Source organism: Drosophila gunungcola (genome assembly GCF_025200985.1).
Source record: "Drosophila gunungcola strain Sukarami chromosome 2R unlocalized genomic scaffold, Dgunungcola_SK_2 000011F, whole genome shotgun sequence".
Lineage (NCBI taxonomy): Eukaryota > Metazoa > Arthropoda > Insecta > Diptera > Drosophilidae > Drosophila > Drosophila gunungcola.
Genome location: NW_026453169.1, coordinates 12,009 through 32,367, shown reverse-complemented (window position 1 = coordinate 32,367; position 20,359 = coordinate 12,009). Strand labels below are relative to the sequence as shown.

Here is a 20,359-nt window from a genome sequence, read left to right as displayed (position 1 = left end):
ACAAAAAAACATTAAATGGACGGACCAAAAAAAAAAAAAAAAGGGGGAAAAAACGGCAAACGGCAACGGCGACAACAATAACGAAAGTGAAATTCTACAAAAAGATCGTGATGGCGGAGCGGGGACCACGCTTGGGCAGCCACCAGTGCCAGCCTGGTCAGGCGTTTACGTTTACCCCCGACATTATAATGCCGACCAGGCCAAGCCCAGCCAAGAAAACCAAACAATAACAAACCTCTGTCGCCGCCGGATTTCCCAGCCGCGTCTCATGTGCGCGCAGTGAAATTTGGGTCAAGGAAATGCCAATCGACAGGTTGCACCGCCTCGCTGCAAGTGGCCACATGACCACATGACCACATGGCCACATGGCCAGAAGACCGTTATTAGCCGCCAACTTTTGCCGGTGTTTTGCGGGACACTAATTGCCAGGCTCGCGGGGGGAATAACCCTTGTTGACCCGCTGCGTACCGAGGTAATTTACGTGAATCTGTAACATTAAAAAAGGTTTGTACTTTCAAGATTCAATAATTCGAATAGTATTTCTGGGGTAACGCAATGCTTATTATTTTACAAGGTAAGAAAGTAAGACTAAGTCGAGCCCTGCACGTATTGATTCAAGTTTAGTTATATCCTCATGAAATGCTGTTTCTTCCGCAAACATTTAAAATCCACTTTATTTATGGGGGTGCCAAAATGTTTAAAAATATTCGTTTCAATTCAAGTTCGGCAACTCCTTTTGCTTAACTATAGTTAATATTGCTTATATATAAGCTTTCCAATGCTATCATTATTTGCTGAAATTTGACTTAAAACGTTGTGGTTTTAATTCTGTGGTTTGAGAAAGCATTCAAATACTTTTAAAGAAGTCTATTATCAAAAAGTTAAAGACTTAAGTCACCACTAACGAGCTTACATTTCTCACTTGAAGACTGAATGGCGACGTATACTTTATTTATGTGGGCCTAAATTATTTTAAGCTTAAGTTTTTTGAATTGAAAATTCGTTTAAGTTGGGGTACCAAATTAAAATTTCAGGATATAAAGCATTTACATTATTTTAAAGGTTTTGTGTTCAAGCATGTTTTATCAGAAGAGGAAATAGGAAATAAAATTAATATATTTATTAAAAGATTTTTAGTTTAACTAGATGTGGTCTAAGGATGGAAAACTACTCAAAACAAAGAAATGAAAAAAGGATGTCACAACAAATTGGTTCTGGAAACTCAAACTCCCCCACCAAATATCATCGTTTCAATATAACTTCTCTAACAAAATATGGGTTAAACAAATAATGTAGTCATTTTATGATGTTAAGTACTTTATATCGGTTACATCGCTGCAGGCGAAAGCTGCAACGCTCTTGCTGGGGTGACATCAACGTCAACATTAACGGTGCCGCATCCCGGCAACAGCCAGTGGCACTGTTAAGACGGGAACGCGATCGCAATCGCAATCGCTCTTAACCGCAAAGCCGCGCTGTAAACCGATTCAGTTGTGTTTGAGGCGCGCACGCGTACGGACGCCGAATAAGAGAGAGGGAGAGAGCAGCGAAAGAAAGCAGGCGGCGAAAACAGGAATCGGTGGGCAAAGGCAGCAACTACAACAGCAGCAGCAGCAGCAGCTAAAACGGCTGAAGAAGAAGCCGAGCAGACGCCGAATTAGAAATGTTTACCATTTAAGCGTCGCCTAATAGAAATACTCTCACGTACCGCTCACGGCTTACAACTCACGGCTCTCCTCTCTCCGAACGCGAACGCTCTCCCGCGCTTTAAAGTGAAAGTTTTCCCCACAAAAGTGGCGAAGGTCCGTTATCTTGGCCGCCGTTCGGGCCAACTCGCAATCAGACAGTCAGACACACGCGGAGCGTTCAGTCGACCGGACGGATGGTCGCTGATATAAAATATAAGATACAAGATATAGATACTCGCTTCCAGATACTATATGTGGTGCAGTGTGTTAGTGTTTTGGTGCGAGCAACTGTAAATTCGCAGCTGACCAAAGAAAGTGCGGTCGTCGCAATTAAATTGAATCAAATTGAAATCGGATCGGATCGGATCGGAGCTATTAACCACAGTTACAGTTACAACTTAATTCGCGTTCGTCGCCTAAGTCATTCGTTTTTAGCAGCGCGCGCTCTCCGTTACAACACTATTTTTGCACTTACCTGGCCGATTTTTCTTGGTGGCGATTTCGAAACACAAGCAGGGCGAAATACAAAACGCTGCCAGACGGTCTAGGCCAAGAACTCCCCGCAAGTGTCGTCCGGCCAGCAGCAAACATGTTTAAGTGGGTTACGCCGGCCTCAACGGCGACGTTGTCCCGCTGCACAGAAACAACAATAATAACAACAACAGCAACAGCAACGGCAACGAGAACAGCAACGACAACGTCAACGAGGAGAACAACAAAACCACAACTACTTTCCATCGCTTTAACAAGTTTAATAATAATAGTCGCATCATTTGTGCCGACAACAAGTGGATTTAGATCAATTGAAACGAATGGCGGTAAGTGACAGACCATTTAGCTCATTGACTTGCCCGAATGAGTCGATGGCGATGAAAGGCCTTTCAGCAGCACATAAAGAAGAAAGTTTAGCACACAATAAAATGTAGAATTATGGCAAAGAAATTCAATTTGCCAAATTGCAAGCTCATGTCGCTGCAAATCGAATCGTGTCAGTGGCTTTTGCTGCCTCACTTTGGCTCACTTTAGCCATCCCCTCCGACCGGGGGCATGGGCTTTCACTCAATGCCTTCTTGGCCTGGCCAAGTTGACAATGCTCATGGCAAAAAATAAAAATACAAAAACAAACACACACACAATCTATGCCTTTGTGTCAATAAATGAATCAGAAAAACTTTGGCACAGAAAACTGCGGCTGTAGCTGGTGCTAGTGCTTCTCGAATGACTTTCCACACTCCACGCACTTGGCAATTATTTGGTTCGTTTTATGCTACATTACGGCCACAAAGCAGCCACAAAAGACCTCGAGATGTTAGGCACAGACGTCGACTTTCCTTGTGACAGTTTTTACTATTTTACGATCTTACGAGTGGTTAGCGCTGGCTTTCGGCCCGCAGCTCAGCATCCCATTGCCGTTAATTGTCGAGGTCGTTTGGCTGATTTAAAAAGTGAAACAAATTTCTAGAGTACCTGGTTATTAGTTCGCATCGGTCCCAACTTGAGCCCATTCAATTCAGATTGAGCCCAAGTGCCAGCCAACAAAAGACTCGAGGTGCAAACTCATCAGAAAGCCAGACACAATCAAAACGGGGGAAAACAAACTATTTGTGATAATCGGCCCAGTGCCATTTATTGCACCAAAAAAAAAAGGTTTAAACTTCTTTGATATGTGAAATTTCACACACCGTTTTCGTTTCTCTAACATCATTAAATTGGTGAAAACATTCATAAGTATGTTGTTAAGACTTTATGGCCCCTATAGAGGAACCTTTAGAAAAACTGAAAGCTGTCTGCAATCAATACTCTTCTTCAAGTTCAAAACTCATATAAAGTGAATCATTTATTTATGCAGCTTACCCAGCAAAAACCACCTGCAGCCCTACCAAGTCCTTCCATAAACACTTTAATAAAAACCATTTCTAAAAAATAAGAGGAGTCATCGTAGTTTTCTGTACCCTTGCAAATAGTATGAGTTACGTCGAATGAATGCATTTTTATTGAGACAAACTTATCCTTTTTTTTTGTTAAGAGCTTACTCAATTTACAATTACAATAGTTAAAAGATAAATAATCTCTCTGTAAGAACAACGGGAAATTATTTGAAATTATAATATATGATGTTAAATAACGGGGGAGTAGAGTAGAAATACAGAAATCAAAATAAGTAAATAAAGTCCCACAGTAATTACGACTTCTTGGGATGCAATGGCTTTTCTTTGAGGTGTTTTCCTCTGCTTGCCTTACCCTTTACCAAAAGGTTTGGGAAAACCTAAGAAAACCATCGAAGAGAAAATCAATACTTCCGCTCGCCAGCAATCGCAGAACTGTGCTGCGTCAGTGAGGTGGAAGTCAGCAAGTGCCAATCATCGGACACATACACACCTGATCATTAGTATGAAACACGTAAAACAATTTTCAATTTCTATTCAAGCGTTGTTTGAACAGAAAGCAAACCAGGAAAGCGGTTCAGGAAAAACGCGTGCGAAATGAAAATGTCTTGGCCAGTAGCCGCAGTAATGGAGAGCACCACATTGCACACTGCACACTGCACACTGCGCACTACACAGATTCTGATGGAAGCGTGTGCCAGTTTGTGGCTTTCTTGTCGCTGTCAGTCGTGGCTTTTACCCATGGCCAAGACCGCCGCTGCACTTGTCGACGCTGCCTGCAGTTGACTTTGCGGTAATTTGAGACTCGGCCTGCGGGAAGGAAACTGACTTCGACTTCGACTTGGAGTTGGAGCTGGAGCTGGAGCTGGAGCCAAAACCCCAGCTGTCGATGCTCGACAGCGATGTAATTTCAAGATCACGTTTTTACCGCTGCCCGATCATCGACTTGGTCAATTGTTGCTCCACATAGATCTCGGCATCTCAATCGCTCTCGGCCGACTGTTGCCTGTCGGTTGGCTACTTAAAAATCAATTCATAACTCATTTCTGCTCGTTTGGCTAATATACGCACATATACACTCACTCGGCTTCAGATATTCTCAGTTTATGCAAATTACGAATTTTATAATTCCACATATTTTTCGTCTTTCCCTCCCCTCCGCCCGCCCGCCAGCCCGCCTGTCACATGCAATTAATGTGAAAGCGACATTTGACTTTCTTCTGGGCCGACAAGAGGGCCAAAACGATTTTCCCACAACCATTTTACACTTCATAAACTTAACACAATCGCATTAAAACTGTGACAGATCATGAACATCGAGTGCCGGGAGAGCATTTCACCTGGGCCAAGTATGGGTTGCACTTCCTACCACCGAGCACCCGATTGAAGCTACAGTAGAACTTCGCCAGCAAGAACTTATGACTTGAACAAGCTTTAAATTCTTGAATATATCTTAGCAGAAGTAACACATTTAGTATAGTTTGAATCATTTGTTAAAGATTTATTTCAAGTAAAATAAAATTGTGAAAATATAATTTGATTAAACTTATTTATGTATTTAGAGGAAGAACAAAATTCCTATAAAGTTTCTAATAATTTAGTTTGTTAGAAATACTAAGGTTAATTTATTTAAATAGTGTTTAGGGTTGACTATGACTTTTGAAATTCTTATTAGTTTTAATGGATACGATCGTTATCAGCAATTGTTTCTAATTTTCCGAGTTACAATCAACCCAGGAGAGATGAGTTCGAGTTACAGATATTGGACTGTATCGGAGCATGTGAATGGAGTTGAAACAGTAGCTACTATTTGGAATGACTGTCTTGGTACTCACACACATTTGTTGTCCGCTGACTTATCTTTCAAGCTCATCGGCATTATTTCAAGTGCTACTGCCTTATATCGATGTCGAGCGGCTACAAATTATCAGGCTGTCAGCACCTGCTCGAAGCGAAAGAGTTGTGTTATGGGATGCGCCCGTCGAACAGGAAATAGACGGCAAACTTCGAATTGGTTTTGACATGTTTGGCGGTGAAAGTGAAATTCTCCGCTCTGAGCTGGCTTCCGCTGCATGGCCACACACACACACATTCTTCGGGGAATGGGAATGAACTAAACGCATTAAAGTTTGGCCCGATCTGGGTGCATTCATAAAAACGAATTGAGATTCTGCGACTGCTTCCGCAGACATTGTAAACTCATTGCTGGTGGGTATGGGTATCGATGGTGGGCATTGAAATCGGAAACGGGGCTGTTGCCGAAAATGATGTCATTTATTGCGGCCAGGCAACTTTCACTGCTCATTCACACCGCTTCTTTTTCACAACAGCTCATCGCGTTTGATATGAATTTTCAACCAATTGGTTGGCAAAACGTTTCCACTTTGATTTATCTCGCCGCAATTCTTTTGTCACCTGGAAAGCGTTCAATAAGTTTCCCATTGTGCACAATTTTCACCAAATTGAATGTTTCCCTGCCAGCCATTGTCTGGCCGAACAATCGGAGACCCAGAGCATCATGACCTGGCAAAAAGTGACCACCAAAAGAATAATAATGGTAATGCAAACAATCCAAAGTCGTGCACACATGTAGCAGTGGCATCAAACGGGGGCCAAAGTTTTACTAGCTAGGCTACCACCCAGAAAAGAGTCTATTCTCTTCTATTCTCTTCTCCAATCCATTGCAAAACGCTGGTGGTGTTACTAGAACCAGTTCCAGGTGAGTCGAGCTGAACCCAGATGAGCTGGACTCGTGGTTGACACCGTGTGATTACCTTTCTTATTACGGCCAGCAAAGCGAGCCAACAGCGCTGCCCACGTGAGAAGTGCCCAAGTTATGCCATCAACAAATGTGGAGCGTTGCTCACAAAACTAAACCATAAAGCAATTTGTATTTATGGTCTTGTAGCTGCTAAACTGACCGCATTCGACTGCTCGGCTAAGCAAAAAAAAGGCCTGGCTTGTAATCCCAAAGCCAAACCGCAAATAAAAAATAAAACAACTCTTTTAGATATTAAACATAAAGTCATTACAAAATTTATTAATTGATTTTGTCGGATTAATATTTAGTTTTTAAAAATGTTGAATATCATTTAGTACATTTTGTAATTTACTATATTAACCTTTCTTATTTTTTTGTATAACTTTAAACAACTTAATCCAAAAATCTGTAAGGTAAAACAAATTATTCAAATTTTTTTTAAGTGGATTTTTTTAATTGTTGAATATGATTGAAATAATTGACACATGCGCATCTCTGATGATGATTGTCTTAAAATCATTCTGGTTTGGCCAGTGGAAAATTACGGTTTCCATTAGAATTGCATGCGTAAAATTCGTAGCTACACCTGTGGCCACGACTCTAGTTCCAGTTCTACATTTCAGTCTTAGTGACTGTGTGTGCGATCGGAGACAGACAGCCTGGCACTTGCACATTCACTGTTAGCTTACCGGTCTTTTCGGTCGCCCGTCGTCGCAATTTTATTTGGGTCACTGTTACAATTTTACACTATAGAAACTGGTGGCCACTAGCCATTGGCCATTGGCCACTGGACACTGGGAATGGGAATGGGAATCGGAATGGGAAGATACTGGTGTGCTCACGCTCCGATGCTGATGCTGTGTGCCCAATTCGCAGCGGCGACACCCGAGCAGATCGGAGCAAATCGATGGAAATTGTAGACGCTCGCTGATCGGTGCGACTTTCAAATCCAATTTTATGTAATTCAAGGTGGGCTCCCAAGCTCGGGAGTGAGTTCGCGTGCAAATCGGTTAGAGTCGGTCCTAGTTATATAGCGCATGCCACAGTCCAATTCGCAGAGAGCGTAGTAGAGCATGCAGCGGGTAATGTTTATGCTGATGCTGATACCCATACCCATACCCATATCCATACCCATAGCCATGCCCAAGCAATTCAATTACAATGCGATTAATGGGTATGTTCGGTTGCGGATCGGCTGCCATATGGAGTGATATGCGTGCCAGGGCCAGCGACTTCGGAATCGGATAACCAAATATGCTGTTTAAGCCGAGAAAGGTCAAGACTCGGAAAGAAACTTTCCATTTCTCTCACGCAAAGCGGGAAATCTTCTTGCGTGATGACATCGCGGAACAGAGCGCTTGAGAAAGATATTTTTTTTAGCAACGCACAGCCGCACGTAAAACCCATTAAAATTAATAAAAAGCCAACATTAAACAAAGGCAAAAAATAACAGATAGCACAAAACCTCCAGTAAACTGCACTCGCCACTCTCGCTTCCACCATCCGCAGTCATAATTAGTAGCCCAAATCAAGCGATTCATGAAAAGTAAACAGTTTTTCTTCGCTTTTGTCTAGGAAAAGTGAAATTAAGTTGGAATGAATGAAAAGATTTTTTATGCTAATTCCATGAAAAGTGACATTGGTTATTTTTTCCTCTTCGCCGCCATCGTCCGTTGGTCATTAGATGGGGCCTTTCTGCAGCCAATAAATCGTTAGGGAATGTTTTTTTCCTGTCAATAGTAAGAGTTTCTCTAATTAATTTGTACCAGGGGAAATGAAAGCAGATGGAAGAAGTAATTTATACAATTTAAATGTATCAATGTGTTCTCTCCAAAAATATTTTTGTCTTTATTAAAGACATCTTTTCTTGAGAAAGTGTTAATAAGTTTCAGAATCCTTTTTTAAAACTTGTCTTTAAGTGTTTGATAACCCGTTTTAATTTATAGTTTATTTTTGTGTCTGGCTAATCGAACTCTTCGATTCTTCGATTTCACTTAACTGGTGTTAATATCGTGTGCCAATGTAGTCCAAGAATATTTAACACTTTCACAACGCAATTAGAGCAAGATTCGTTAAAGGCAAAACTGGCCAAGATCCAAGATGCCCGATTCCGAACCCACTGTGATCTGTGAAACACGTGGAGTTGCATGTTGCGGCAAGAAAGTTTTTTTTTTTTTTTTAAGTTTTTAGTTTTTTGCAGTCTTGGGCTAATTGATCGATAATAATTTTCCATTTACCGTTAAAGCGCCTCGTTTGTTTACATTCTTTGGAGTCCGGCACGTCGAACGGTCGGAGATCGGGCATGAAAACAAGTTCTACGAAATCTCTGAGCAGAGCCGAGCAGAGCAGTTCTCTTCTCGGATCTTAGCCAGCATCAGCCTCAGCAGCATGGTCATGATTTAATTAATTTCCATTCCATGGCTTTGCGCATAAATTTCACTGCACGGGCGACAGCACAGCCGATAACTGTTCCGTTGGCCAAAAAGCAGTATATAATATATATAATCCATATATAGAGAAGCCCCAAGGGCCAAGTGACACACTGGGGGCATGCAACCGACTCAGAATTCGGCTATTGGGCCAATTTTCTTGGATGATTAATGGCATTGCCACCAACAACAACAACAACTATGATACGACTTTTTGTTGGGAAGACAAACTTGTTATCTCATTTTGCAGCTGCTTCCTCCGTTCGTATTTTTTTTCCGATCTTTTTCCCACTTATAATAAACACCGAAAAATGTTTTAAAGCGGCGCGAAATTATTCAGGCGTTTGACACACTTTCGTTCGGTGTGTTGTGTGTTCGGTGTTCGGTGTTCAGTGTTCAGTGTTGAGGTGTGTGTGTTGTTTTCAGCCGGCTGGTTGTTGCTCTGGCTGTTTTTTCTCAGGTGCGATTGCGATGCTGTAACCTATTTTGCATGCGCCGCCTGCGATTATGGGACTGCAGCGCGCTTTGACTTGAATTTCTCGATCCAACAATTAGGGTCAGAGGATTGGCGGATTATAATCAGTTAGCCGCCAGAAGGCTCTTCAAAACACACATATTTGTATGCGGCAAATGGCAGGTGCGGTGGCTTCTCTAATCGGTGCGTGCCTGAGAATTCTCATTCTCTATTTGATTTGAGACACCCAAAAGTGTTAGTGTAATCTCCAGAGGAAACGTTTCATTTTACAGTAGGTATCAAGTAAAATCAAAAGCCCTAAAAAATGTTTTACTTATATTCGTTTTTAAAACAATTCTTACAAAATCAACAATAGAGGTATTTATTTATAAATTTTAACTTTAAGTTAGTTTAAATAACACTTTAATTTTTTTTATACTTTTTTACTGTTTTGATTTTACTGCTACTTCTTCTAAGACATTATGTATTTATAACACTGGAGTTATAAACACATTGTGTTAAAAAGTAAATTTGTTAAAGATTTAAAAAGATTTTAGTTTTGTATCATTAATGCAAAAAGTAAGCATGTTTCAACTATACTTTGTTAAGTGTAAAGAAATTTGAAATAAATACGTGATTATTAAACAAAAAAATTATCATAGTGAAGCTCCACTGTGTGGGCGTGCTCGTAAAGCTAATAGTTTTAGTGTAACTTTCAAAATGCATAATCATGTAGTACAATATACAATTTGCTCGAGCTAGATCAAATAAATTATGTTAAACTGCATAATTATCGCCGGTTGGTCGTGCTGCCTGCCATACTTCATTAAGTCGGCCCCAGGTTGGTAATTAATTCATTGACTCCGCAAGCCGAGTTTGAAGTCTCTTGGGGGCTCTGTTAGCCTTGGCCGACGGTACTGCCAATGGGCCTCTGCCACTGTTAGGGCCAATGATTCTGTTAATCGGCTCTTTCTTGAGAAACAAGAGCCTTTGTTTTGGCCCAACTCCAGACTCGCAACCGCCTGCGGCCTTTTCTCACGTCTCTTCGCCGACTCTCTTTCGGTCCGTGTTTGCGCCCGCTTTTAATGATTTGCGGAAGAATACTTAAGAGCACTTAAGTGTCTAATCGTAAAAACGCGAAATGTCTGCAAATAATAAAGCTGCAAAAAACATTATTGTTATTTTATTAGTAGACGCCACAAAAAAACGAAATCGCCTTTGAGAGATGAATGGGCCGAGCGAAAATAGAGATAGAAATGAAGAAAAGGCGATGGAGAAACACTATCACTTTTACTCAATTATGCATGTATGAAGATATTTTGACTGCTATTCTAATGGAGGCTTTTGCACTACTTTTTCACTTTTTCACTACCTCTACCCCCATACACTTGACTCCGCAGTACTCTGCTTTACTTTCACTGACGCTACGTGTCCGGCATACTCTCAAAATCGGCTTGACTCATGACGATTGCCTCCATTTCGGGGGCCGTTCCCTGCAATTTCGGTTTCGTTACCTTCTGATTTTCATTTAATTAGCAGCGAACTAATTGCCAGTAAGCCTCCGAATCTAGTTCGCTGGCCGTGTTTGCACTGGGCTCTCTTATGCTCCAATTTCACGACCAAACATTGACACAGTCCCAGTCCGCGTTGCGGATTGGGGTCACCACTAGTCGCAAGTGGAGCGTCTGCGAGGTGTTAATTTGTCAGCACAAACCCGTCAGAAGTCGGTGGCCACTGCTTTCCCACTTCTGGTTTAATTGCTGCCAAAATCAATTTCGTTCCAAATGTCAGGAGGCGCGAATTAATTGCTTCTTTTTCGAGGACTTTAAACGCCTGTGATACTCTATGAAACCTCACACACTGCACGAACGACGTTTGGAACCTTGTTTTTAGAATTCGTATTTCTATTTTTTTAACTTTAAAAAGAAACCACCACAAAGTACTTTAACTTAATTATTAACTCTTTTTCTTTTAAATTATTTCCCCATTCGAAACATTAATGTATTTTTTGAGCCTTATTTTTAGAATTTGTATCTCTGTTTTTTTTCTTTATAGAGATTGAAAATATTGTACCAATAGTATTGTATAATATCACTATTATATTAATTACAAGTACTTGCAATTAGAATTATAGTTTATTACTAACTTTCTTTCTATTTAATTATTTCCCCATTCGCAGCAATTATATTTATTTATTACGCCGTAAACATAATGATTTCAGAGGATCATTAAAAACGAAGCGTTCTAGTTCTTTTTAAATACAACTAAAACATAATTGTTAATTTTAACGATTATTAAATGGGTTTTTAAGGCTGTAAAGAATTTAACAACCGATAAATTTAAAGTGGAAATTGCTGTCAATAAACTTAAGAGCAAGATAATTGAACCATGCAAACATAATAAATTTATTACGGAAATTTGGTACCTATGTTTATATTTGAAGGTTACGTCATGGTTTTACCTTAACTATGGTTATGTATTTAAATTTGTATATTTTGAAAATAGACTTCCGAAAGGGTTTTACACCCAAAGTTCGTCCGAGCCAGCCTTTCTCCATTTCTTCCAGCCTGCCTGTGGTTGCTGTCGTCATTTGGCAAATGAGGTGGAAAACCACTCAAGTGCATTGCCCACACCTGGGCCGCAGATGAACTTTGACACGGCAAGTGGCTGTGGCTATGTGAGTTGGTAGTTGGGTTGCGATACCGACCAGGGCCACTTTCACTTGCCGGTTTTCGAGTGGCCTTTTCAGTGGGTTTCTTGGCTTTGCTTTACTGCCCACAAGAACGGGGAAAATATGGCCGCTGTTAATTGAGTTTATAGGCCTTATAGTTGATGTTTGTGTAGCGGCTGCTGTTGATGTTTGCCCAAGGTTGTTCCTCACAATTAGCACTGAAAAGAGCAATTATATGGATGGCATTTGTGCGGCATTGATGCGTTCGCTCAATGTTGTCACTTTCATTTAAGGAATTTCCCACATTTTCACTACCCCCGCCAGCTATAATCCAATTAACTACAGTTGAGCGAAAAGAGATGCCTGAATGACATGTTAATTAAACTTTGGCCACGGGGAATTTGACAGTTGGCTTTCAGATTATTGGCAAGCGAAATCTGTTTGAAAGTCTATGTAGGCAAACTGAAATCGAATCTTTAATTGAGCTAACCCCAAACCCATTGTACCAACTTGTTGGAAAATTTATGCATGTTGAGCTGACAATCAGTACACAAACTCTAGAAAGCCAAAAAGAGGCTTTTGAAATATATTTGTTTGACTCGTTCGCCACAAAATATTTGGGTTTTAACAAACATTTTCGGAATTTTCTTCTTTAAATCAGGGACCAAAAACAAATCATGGTCGCAGAAAGCCAATATAATATTTAGGCATTAAAGTTTCGAAATTTAGTAAATTTTCTTCTTTTTTAATGTAATAATACTTATTTTTTTAAGTGTTATATAAGATATTTGTAACGATAGTCAGGATAAATTTTAAGAAATTGGAGTTCGAGTTTTACTTTCAATCAAAAAAATTAAACTCAAAAAATATGTTTTTTATTGCGATTAAAAAAAAAAAAACAAAAAATACAATGCGAAAGTAGAACTCGCAGAACAATGAAATTAAAACTTAAAAAGAAACCTTAAAAAAGTGACTATAAAAGTAATTAATAAAATGAAAACTTTTAATCATTACTGTCCCTGACTTTAATGGAACAAAATGGAACCTGTTTAAATATATAATTAGAAAATTCAAATATGAATAGATTTGAAACTATTATTTTCTTGATCAAATAAACTGTCCCATCTCTGGTGTTAAACAAAGTTTATAATGGTCGCTTACTAATAATTTTTCGTTTCATTTACAGCTAACGGTCGTAAGCTATTTGGTGGCTACCGCATCACCCCGAAGCACTGCCGGGCCACCAAGACGCTGCCCAGCTCGGATCCGCGGGCCAATGGACCCACCATCTGCATGTTCAACCACGAGTGCGCCCAGCGGGGCGGCGAGGTGGTGGGCGCCTGCATGGACGGCTTCCTCTTCGGAGCCTGCTGCCAGATTCCGCCCACCCACGAGTTGGCCAGCACGCTGATCAACGAGGCCCAGAACGCCTACTTCCAGCAGCACCAGCAGCAGACGAAGCTCCAGCAGGCAGCAGCCCAGTCCTCCTTCGAGAGCTACGGCGAGCAGCAGCAGCAGCAACTGCTGAGTGAGGAGCAGGTGTCCCAGCAGCCGTCGCAGAGCATCTACGATCAGCAGAATCTGGACAAGGTGTATCAGCAGCTGGACAGCAGCAGTAGCATCAGTCCACCCAGCGGCGTTTATGGAGATGAGCCCCAGCTGCAGGAGCAGCAGGAGGATCAGCCGGAGTCGGAGGCACCCGTCTACTCCAGCAGCAGTGCTTCCACGGAGTCCTCCACCCAGTCCCAATCCTCCTCCTCCAGTGTGGAATTCGAGCAGGAGCCTTCGCAGCAGGCCGACATCTCCAGTGATCAGACCACCCAGGAGATCACCAAGCAACCCGTTCAACCACCCATCCAACCACCCAACTTCCATGTGCACAAGCACTCCGTGACCATCAACTCACCATCGTCGCCGCCCCAGAACGATGACTTTGTGATGCAGGTGCTCAGCACATTGCCGCCAGAACATGCCGACGACCATCACGTGGTCTTTACCACCGAGGTGCCCATGAAGATTGCCAGCGGCTTGCAGGATCAAACGAGCTCCGAGTCCAACTCTTTCGAAGAGGTCTCCTCAACGCCAGCGGCCACCCAAAAACCCAAGACCAAGCCCACCCAGAAGGTGACTCAGAAGCCCACACAGAAACCCACTCCGAAGGCTACTCAGAAACCCAAGCCGAAACCCGTTCCCCAATTGGCGGAGACCATGAAGCGACCCGTCCAGCAGGCGAAACCCAAGCCAAATCCCAAGCCAGTCCAGACTGCTGCCAACAATCATCATCATAACCATTTGATCCTGGATGGTGGAGAGTTCACGCACAGTGACATCACCCACCCCGGAGCAGATGCCGATCTCGTGGAGGATCTGCAGTTCTCGACAGGATATGGACCGCAGCCTGTGTACGCGGATCCACCAAAGCAGCAGCAACAGCAGCAGCAGCAACAAGAGCAGAACTACATCTCCTCCAGCACAAGTGCCAAGCGTCCAACGACGGGTCAGAACAGCCCCACCACTGTTTCCTCGATCACCACCCATGTGGACTCCATCGAGTCGATCATCCTGCAGCTGAACAATACCAGCCATGGGCCCAGCTACAATGTGGTGAGCCAGCAGACTCCCTCGTATGGCTATCCTGGAGTGGGGTCAGTACACACTGAGCCAGCCACCCAGCCGCCCACTTTCTACCAGGACAACGAGGCCGAGAAGGTTCAGGAGCAGGACTCACAGTCGGACTATGGCTACACCACCACGGTGAACTACGAGCCATCGTATGACAAGGTTTCGGATGAGCAGGATGCCTCGGCAGCGGTCAGTCAGTCCGCTGAGATGCCCACCGCTCGTCCTGGCTACGGAGAGGATATGTCCGCCGTCCTGGAAGACCACACGCTGCCGGCCAATGGCTACCACGATGCTGTGGCTCCAGTTGCTCCGCAGACCTCAGAGTTCAACAAGATGCCCGTGATGGGCATTGCCTATCCCGTGGACATGTCCTACATGGAGGAGGAGGAGCATTCGCCGGCCACCGCGGCTGGCTATGGCCAGGCCATAAGCAGTGACTCCTATGAGGCCAGCACCGAGTCCGCCTATCAGAAGCTTTCCACCGTCCAAACGGAGGAGCCACAGCCAGTGCCCACCTACGTGCGTCCCACCACCAATGCCAACAAGCAAAATCGCCCAGTAGCCTCGTACATTGGAATGGTGACCATGCAGCAGTACAGCCCACGTCCTCAGACCAGTGGAAATGCTGACTATCAAGCCCAAGTGCCCGCCGAAGTGTCCGTGTCCTCGCACACCACCAAAGTCCAGGAGCAGTACGACGAGACCTCGAATGCCTACCAGCAATCGGAGACCACCTCCGGCTATGTAGCCCCACCAACTGCTGCTCCGCCGGCAGCTCAGCGTCCTCAATATGACGCGGTGTCGGAAGATGCCTCCTCGGAGCGACCCGTTTTGGTGACGGCCAGTCCAACTAGACCCCGGCCCAAGCCCATTACCAAGCGACCTGCCGTGAAGAGACCCATCAGCGGGGAGAACACCAAGAAGAAGCCCCAGCCGCAGCCAAGTGCTGGTGCCTACAACCAGGACAAGATCAGCGAGCACAGCAGCACGAGGAGGCCAGTGTCCAGTGGATACGACAATGTGCCCGAGTCCCCCATCACGCACATTCAGATCAAGAAACCAGCTGCTGATCATCACAAGGAGCAGGAGCAAACGGGCTATCCCAGGCCAGCCAGTGGAGTGTACGAACAGACCACCGCGGCATCTGCTCCGCCAGCTGCTCTGCCAGCTGCTCCATCGCTCAGCTACGATAAACCAGATGCCCCAGCCAGCCAGTACACCCAGCCATCGGCTCCCTCCGCCGGCTACGATCAGCTGGCGCCGATGCCATCGCTCAACTACAACGAGGAGCACGTGGCCAGTTCGCCGGGTAGGAAGCCCTCGACGGGCAAGCCCGTTTCCACCAGCTATGTGACCGGACCCAGTACCCCGCGTCCACCGGCCACCGTTGACTACCACTACGACAATGTGCCGCCTCTGTTCATGGCCGACGACAAGCTGGACGCCTTCATCCAGAGCACGGCGGAGAACATTGTGGGCTCCACGCCGGGCAATTATCAGCCCCCGCTGGTGGCCACCGCCTCGACGCCCATCTACGCCCACAGACCAACCGTCAGTGGCAGCTATGGCCACAAGAAGCCCGGCTTCGTGCAGATCAATGGAACACCCAAGCCACCCAGACCCACGGTTCTCATTACGCCCAAGCCCACGACCATCAATCTTATTACCTACAGCTCACAGAGTGACGACAGCAACAAGCTGGCCACCAGCACGGGAGCTTATGTGACCGGCCGACCAGGAGCGCAGGGTGTGGGTTCCAACGATTTTGAGGATCCCGGATACTTTGGCAGCAGCCCAGTGCATGCGGCCTTCATCCAGTCCACCACAGAGGCCATCTATGCAGTGCCCTCCGACGACAAGCCTGCGTTCCCTGGCTACTTCGGGCCCACGCCCTCGTACCCAGCCTTCTCCGTTCCGGGCGAGAAGGTGGGCCAGAACGTGGTGGAGGAAACCTACACGTCGCCCAATGACTTTGTCAACTTCCCGCCGGTGAGGAACCCCAATCTGAACATGTCCGCCGCCGCCTCCAGCGCAGTGACCAGCGATCTGGACCTCTCCACTCCCGCCTTCGTGGAGGATGTGGTGCTGAAGGACAAGATGCACACGCTGGTGCACAAGCTGGTGGCCTCGCTGCAGGGTAACTTCGAGGCCCTGGCCGATATGATCGATGAGCCGGGTAGTAATAAGACGGTGGCCACCTACCAGGCCGGAGCAGGAGGAGCTGGAGGAGCAGGAGGAGCAGCCAAGCCCGTGAAGGTAGCAACCACGCGCAAGCCAGTGAGGATAGCCACCACAACCAGGCCGAAGGTCACCACCAAGAAGCCGGTGACTCGGGTCACGACCAAGGCGCCCAACAAGAAGACCTCCGCCGTCAGCAGCACCACTCGTAAGCCCGTCACACGTCGCACCACCGTGGCTGCCAAGGTGACCACCACAACGCGGAAGCCGGCGACCAAGAAGCCAACCCGCCGGGTAAGCAGCACCGTGAAGACCACTACCGAGAGCTCGGCTCGTCCGGCGGACGATGAAATCGTGGACGAGGAGGACGAAGAGGACGTCAATCCCAATCCCAGCGACAACGAGATCGACCAGGGCGCCACGCTCAGCTCTTACGGCGGAGCCAACGGACGGAAGATTCGTAAGTGTGGACTAAATGTAGCATGGACTAGCATGGACCCGAAACAACTGTCTTTCTCTCTCTATTTCTTGTTCTCTCACCTGCCCCTCACCTGTTCCTAACCCCTCATGCACTTAACCCCACGCTTCCTCAACCCTAATCCTCCATTGCATTTTTAACTGATCCGAAAATCGTAGCGCGCCGAAAGCACAAGCGGCGCAACCAGAAATCCATTTAGCCGATTCCCGAAAAGAGAAAAACCCCTCCTAGTTCTAGTGACCCCCACTCCACTTCCACTTCCACTCCCATTCCCATTCCATGAAATTGTCCCATCAGTTCTATGCTTCCCCCCAGCTCTCAGACTCAACTTCTCGAACACTCCCCACTCCTAACCTCGCATTTCACTCCCCATCAACAGAGTGCGGTGTGCGGCCCCATGTCAAGTCCGGCCGCATCGTCGGCGGCAAGGGCTCCACCTTCGGCGCCTTCCCCTGGCAGGTCCTCGTCCGGGAGTCCACCTGGCTGGGCCTGTTCACCAAGAACAAGTGCGGCGGCGTCCTAATCACCAGTCGCTACGTCATCACCGCCGCCCATTGTCAGCCCGGGTAAGATATACATTGCAGTTTTGGATTGGATGGACTTTAACCAGGAATATCTTTCTAAAATCCCCCTCCCCTGCAGCTTCCTGGCCTCATTGGTAGCTGTTATGGGCGAATTCGACATCTCCGGCGATCTGGAGAGCAAGCGTTCTATCACAAAGAATGTGAAGCGTGTCATCGTTCACCGGCAATACGATCCGGCCACGTTTGAAAACGATCTGGCCCTGCTGGAATTGGACAGTCCAGTGTCGTTTGATACACATATAGGTAAGTGAAGTAAAGAGGTAATAAAAATGGCGCCCAACCAGGGACCGCTTTTAATAAGGCTTTTCAACCCGTTTGAATGAAACATAAGAAAGTTTTTCATCGAACCGAAACATCGATTTTTAAAGACCAAAAGTTCCAATTAAAAATTGTCCATCTTTAACATTGTTAAGTTGAGTATTTATGTTCCTCCTTTACAGTGCCCATTTGCATGCCTAACGACGTTGCGGACTTCACTGGACGCATGGCCACTGTGACCGGCTGGGGACGCCTCAAGTATGGCGGCGGAGTGCCATCCGTTTTGCAGGAGGTTCAGGTAGGCACTCTCACCCATCACAATCTGCTTTGAAATACAAACTAACCCGGGGCCATCTTTAAATTAGGTGCCGATTATCGAGAACAGCGTTTGCCAGGAGATGTTCCACACTGCTGGCCACAACAAGAAGATTCTCACCTCCTTCCTGTGCGCCGGCTATGCCAATGGGCAAAAGGACTCTTGTGAGGTAAACATATATTATATTTAATACATTTAAAATTAGTTAAAACTATAGTTTGGTCTGCTTTAAGTAACAATTACTGGTTGTTACTTAAAGATTTTTGAAAAAGTGATCTGTAGAACAGTAATTCTAAAATTTTTTTTTATTTTTCTGATACTTCTTAAAATGTTTAATATTCGTAAGCTATGGAGTAGTAAATCAAAATATTATATTTTTATTTTTTTGCTACTACTTAAAAAAAACATTTGATGATCAATGCAGTTCGACAGATGGCGCCACCTAAGCCACGATTGTTTTGTGGGGCTTTAGTTTCGAATAGTCGGGAAACACGACTTTAACGTGCCATGTGGTTTTATAAATTTAAATTGCAGTCTCCCACTATTGCAATCTTTTTAAATTGACTCTAATCTCTTCCATTTTTCCTGCAGGGTGACAGTGGTGGTCCGCTGGTGCTGCAGCGTCCCGATGGGCGCTACGAGTTGGCCGGAACCGTGTCCCACGGCATCAAGTGTGCGGCGCCGTACCTGCCCGGCGTCTATATGCGCACCACCTTCTACAAGCCCTGGCTGCGCAGCATAACGGGCGTGAAATAAGATGGAGGCGACATCGACATCCACTGCCTCTGTGGAATAAGTGACCCCGAGGTGGCCAAGTAGCTGCTGGGGAAGGAGCAACAAGTGTAAATAGAACGTAGAGTTTTAAGAGTCGTGGACAGAAGCGTGAGAAGAGTTGGCTCAACTTTTTTGCAACGTCGCATTTTTCGAATCCTGCCCCCCAAACCTTTCTCCATGCTTCCATCAATTCATTAGCTTAATTGAAAATCAACTGCAGCAACTTGAAACGAAATGCGCTGGGAATTTCCGAATTCTCAGATTCTGATATTTTGTTTGAGCAGGCTGTAGGTTCCGTTTCTTTGAGTACGCGTGCCTAACACTTGTAGAGTCTGAATGAGAATTACGCTAATTGCAAGCCGTATGCTTAAGAAATATTTATTCTAGTTCTAAGCCTATTTATTTGACTATTTATTTATTTATGTGGCGAAACGAAACGATTTGTGCGTTTGATTCAACTAAAAAAATTGTTATTTTCATAGGCAAATTGTTGTTATGTTCAAATGAAAGCGAGAGCAAATGTTTTTAGTTCAATTGAATTTACTAATTTATCGATTTATTACATTAATTTTTTTATCTAATTACGTTGTATGTTAATTGTTAAGCGAACGAACAAATCGAAAAGAGATCGAAATAAACGAAATAAATATTAATATAAATAATACAATGGGTTTATCATTTGCCATTTCAAAATATAAAAACCAAATAAAGATAACTTTTTGCCAGCAGTCGGACTTTTAAGAGAAGTAAGTTTCATGTCTGCATTTCAGCATTAAAGTGTGCTCATTTTACGACACCAGTTCCATAAAAATCAAACAAAAGCAATGGAATTCTAGATATATTCTGACACGGTAGCCTTGATGCAATTTCCGCCCCACGAAACACAGTTTACATCTTTTTGAAAATTGCCACAGCACTCAGCCAGCACCTTTCCCCGCATTCGGAAATTTCAATATGCCAGTCCGTGAGTTTCTGCTCTAGCATCACCAGATGCCAACGCTACAGGTAAATATAAAAACAAGGTTTACACTCTTAGCCTTAATCTCTTGCCAGCGTCTTGCATAGCTATGCTTTTGCCATCTATATGTCGTTTCAGAAAATCAACTGCAATTTAAGACTCTATTTTATGACCAATAACCAAACTTAAACAAAAGGCGAAGAATCCAACCATCAATATTAAGTATTCGCCACCCTGAAGTATCTAAAACCCTTTGGGAACTATAGCATTGTAGGAGTGACTTTACCATTTAGAATTTATAA

At 44.5% G+C, this 20,359-nt stretch overlaps 1 protein-coding gene across 3 annotated transcripts; it reads left to right on the top strand.

The window, feature by feature from the left end:
• The first annotated feature begins 1,495 nt into the window (after positions 1 to 1,495).
• Positions 1,496 to 19,743, top strand: LOC128255445 (serine protease filzig). 3 transcript variants are annotated; one of them, XM_052985045.1, is made up of 7 exons: positions 1,496 to 2,506; positions 13,076 to 17,149; positions 17,547 to 17,733; positions 17,810 to 17,994; positions 18,192 to 18,307; positions 18,375 to 18,494; positions 18,917 to 19,743. In XM_052985045.1, exons 1-7 carry the CDS (start codon positions 2,278 to 2,280, stop codon positions 19,079 to 19,081), a joined length of 5,076 nt encoding a protein of 1,691 aa, XP_052841005.1. In that variant the 5' UTR covers positions 1,496 to 2,277; the 3' UTR covers positions 19,082 to 19,743. The 3 variants fall into 3 exon arrangements, 2 of the variants coding, with proteins under 2 accessions (XP_052841005.1, XP_052841006.1); XR_008267663.1 differs by lacking the exons at positions 18,375 to 18,494; positions 18,917 to 19,743 and having other exon boundaries at positions 17,549 to 17,733; XM_052985046.1 differs by lacking the exons at positions 17,547 to 17,733; positions 17,810 to 17,994; positions 18,192 to 18,307; positions 18,375 to 18,494; positions 18,917 to 19,743 and adding an exon at positions 17,326 to 17,540.
• Positions 19,744 to 20,359: the final 616 nt, after the last annotated feature.

Excerpts from the sequence above, each read along its gene's own strand:
- LOC128255445 (XM_052985045.1), top strand. The coding sequence starts at position 2,278 with ATGTTTAAGTGGGTTACGCCGGCCTCAACGGCGACGTTGTCCCGCTGC. Across the intron at positions 17,995-18,191 it reads GTCGTTTGATACACATATAG|TGCCCATTTGCATGCCTAAC; the intron begins GTAAGTGAAGTA and ends CCTCCTTTACAG. Across the intron at positions 18,308-18,374 it reads CCGTTTTGCAGGAGGTTCAG|GTGCCGATTATCGAGAACAG; the intron begins GTAGGCACTCTC and ends TCTTTAAATTAG.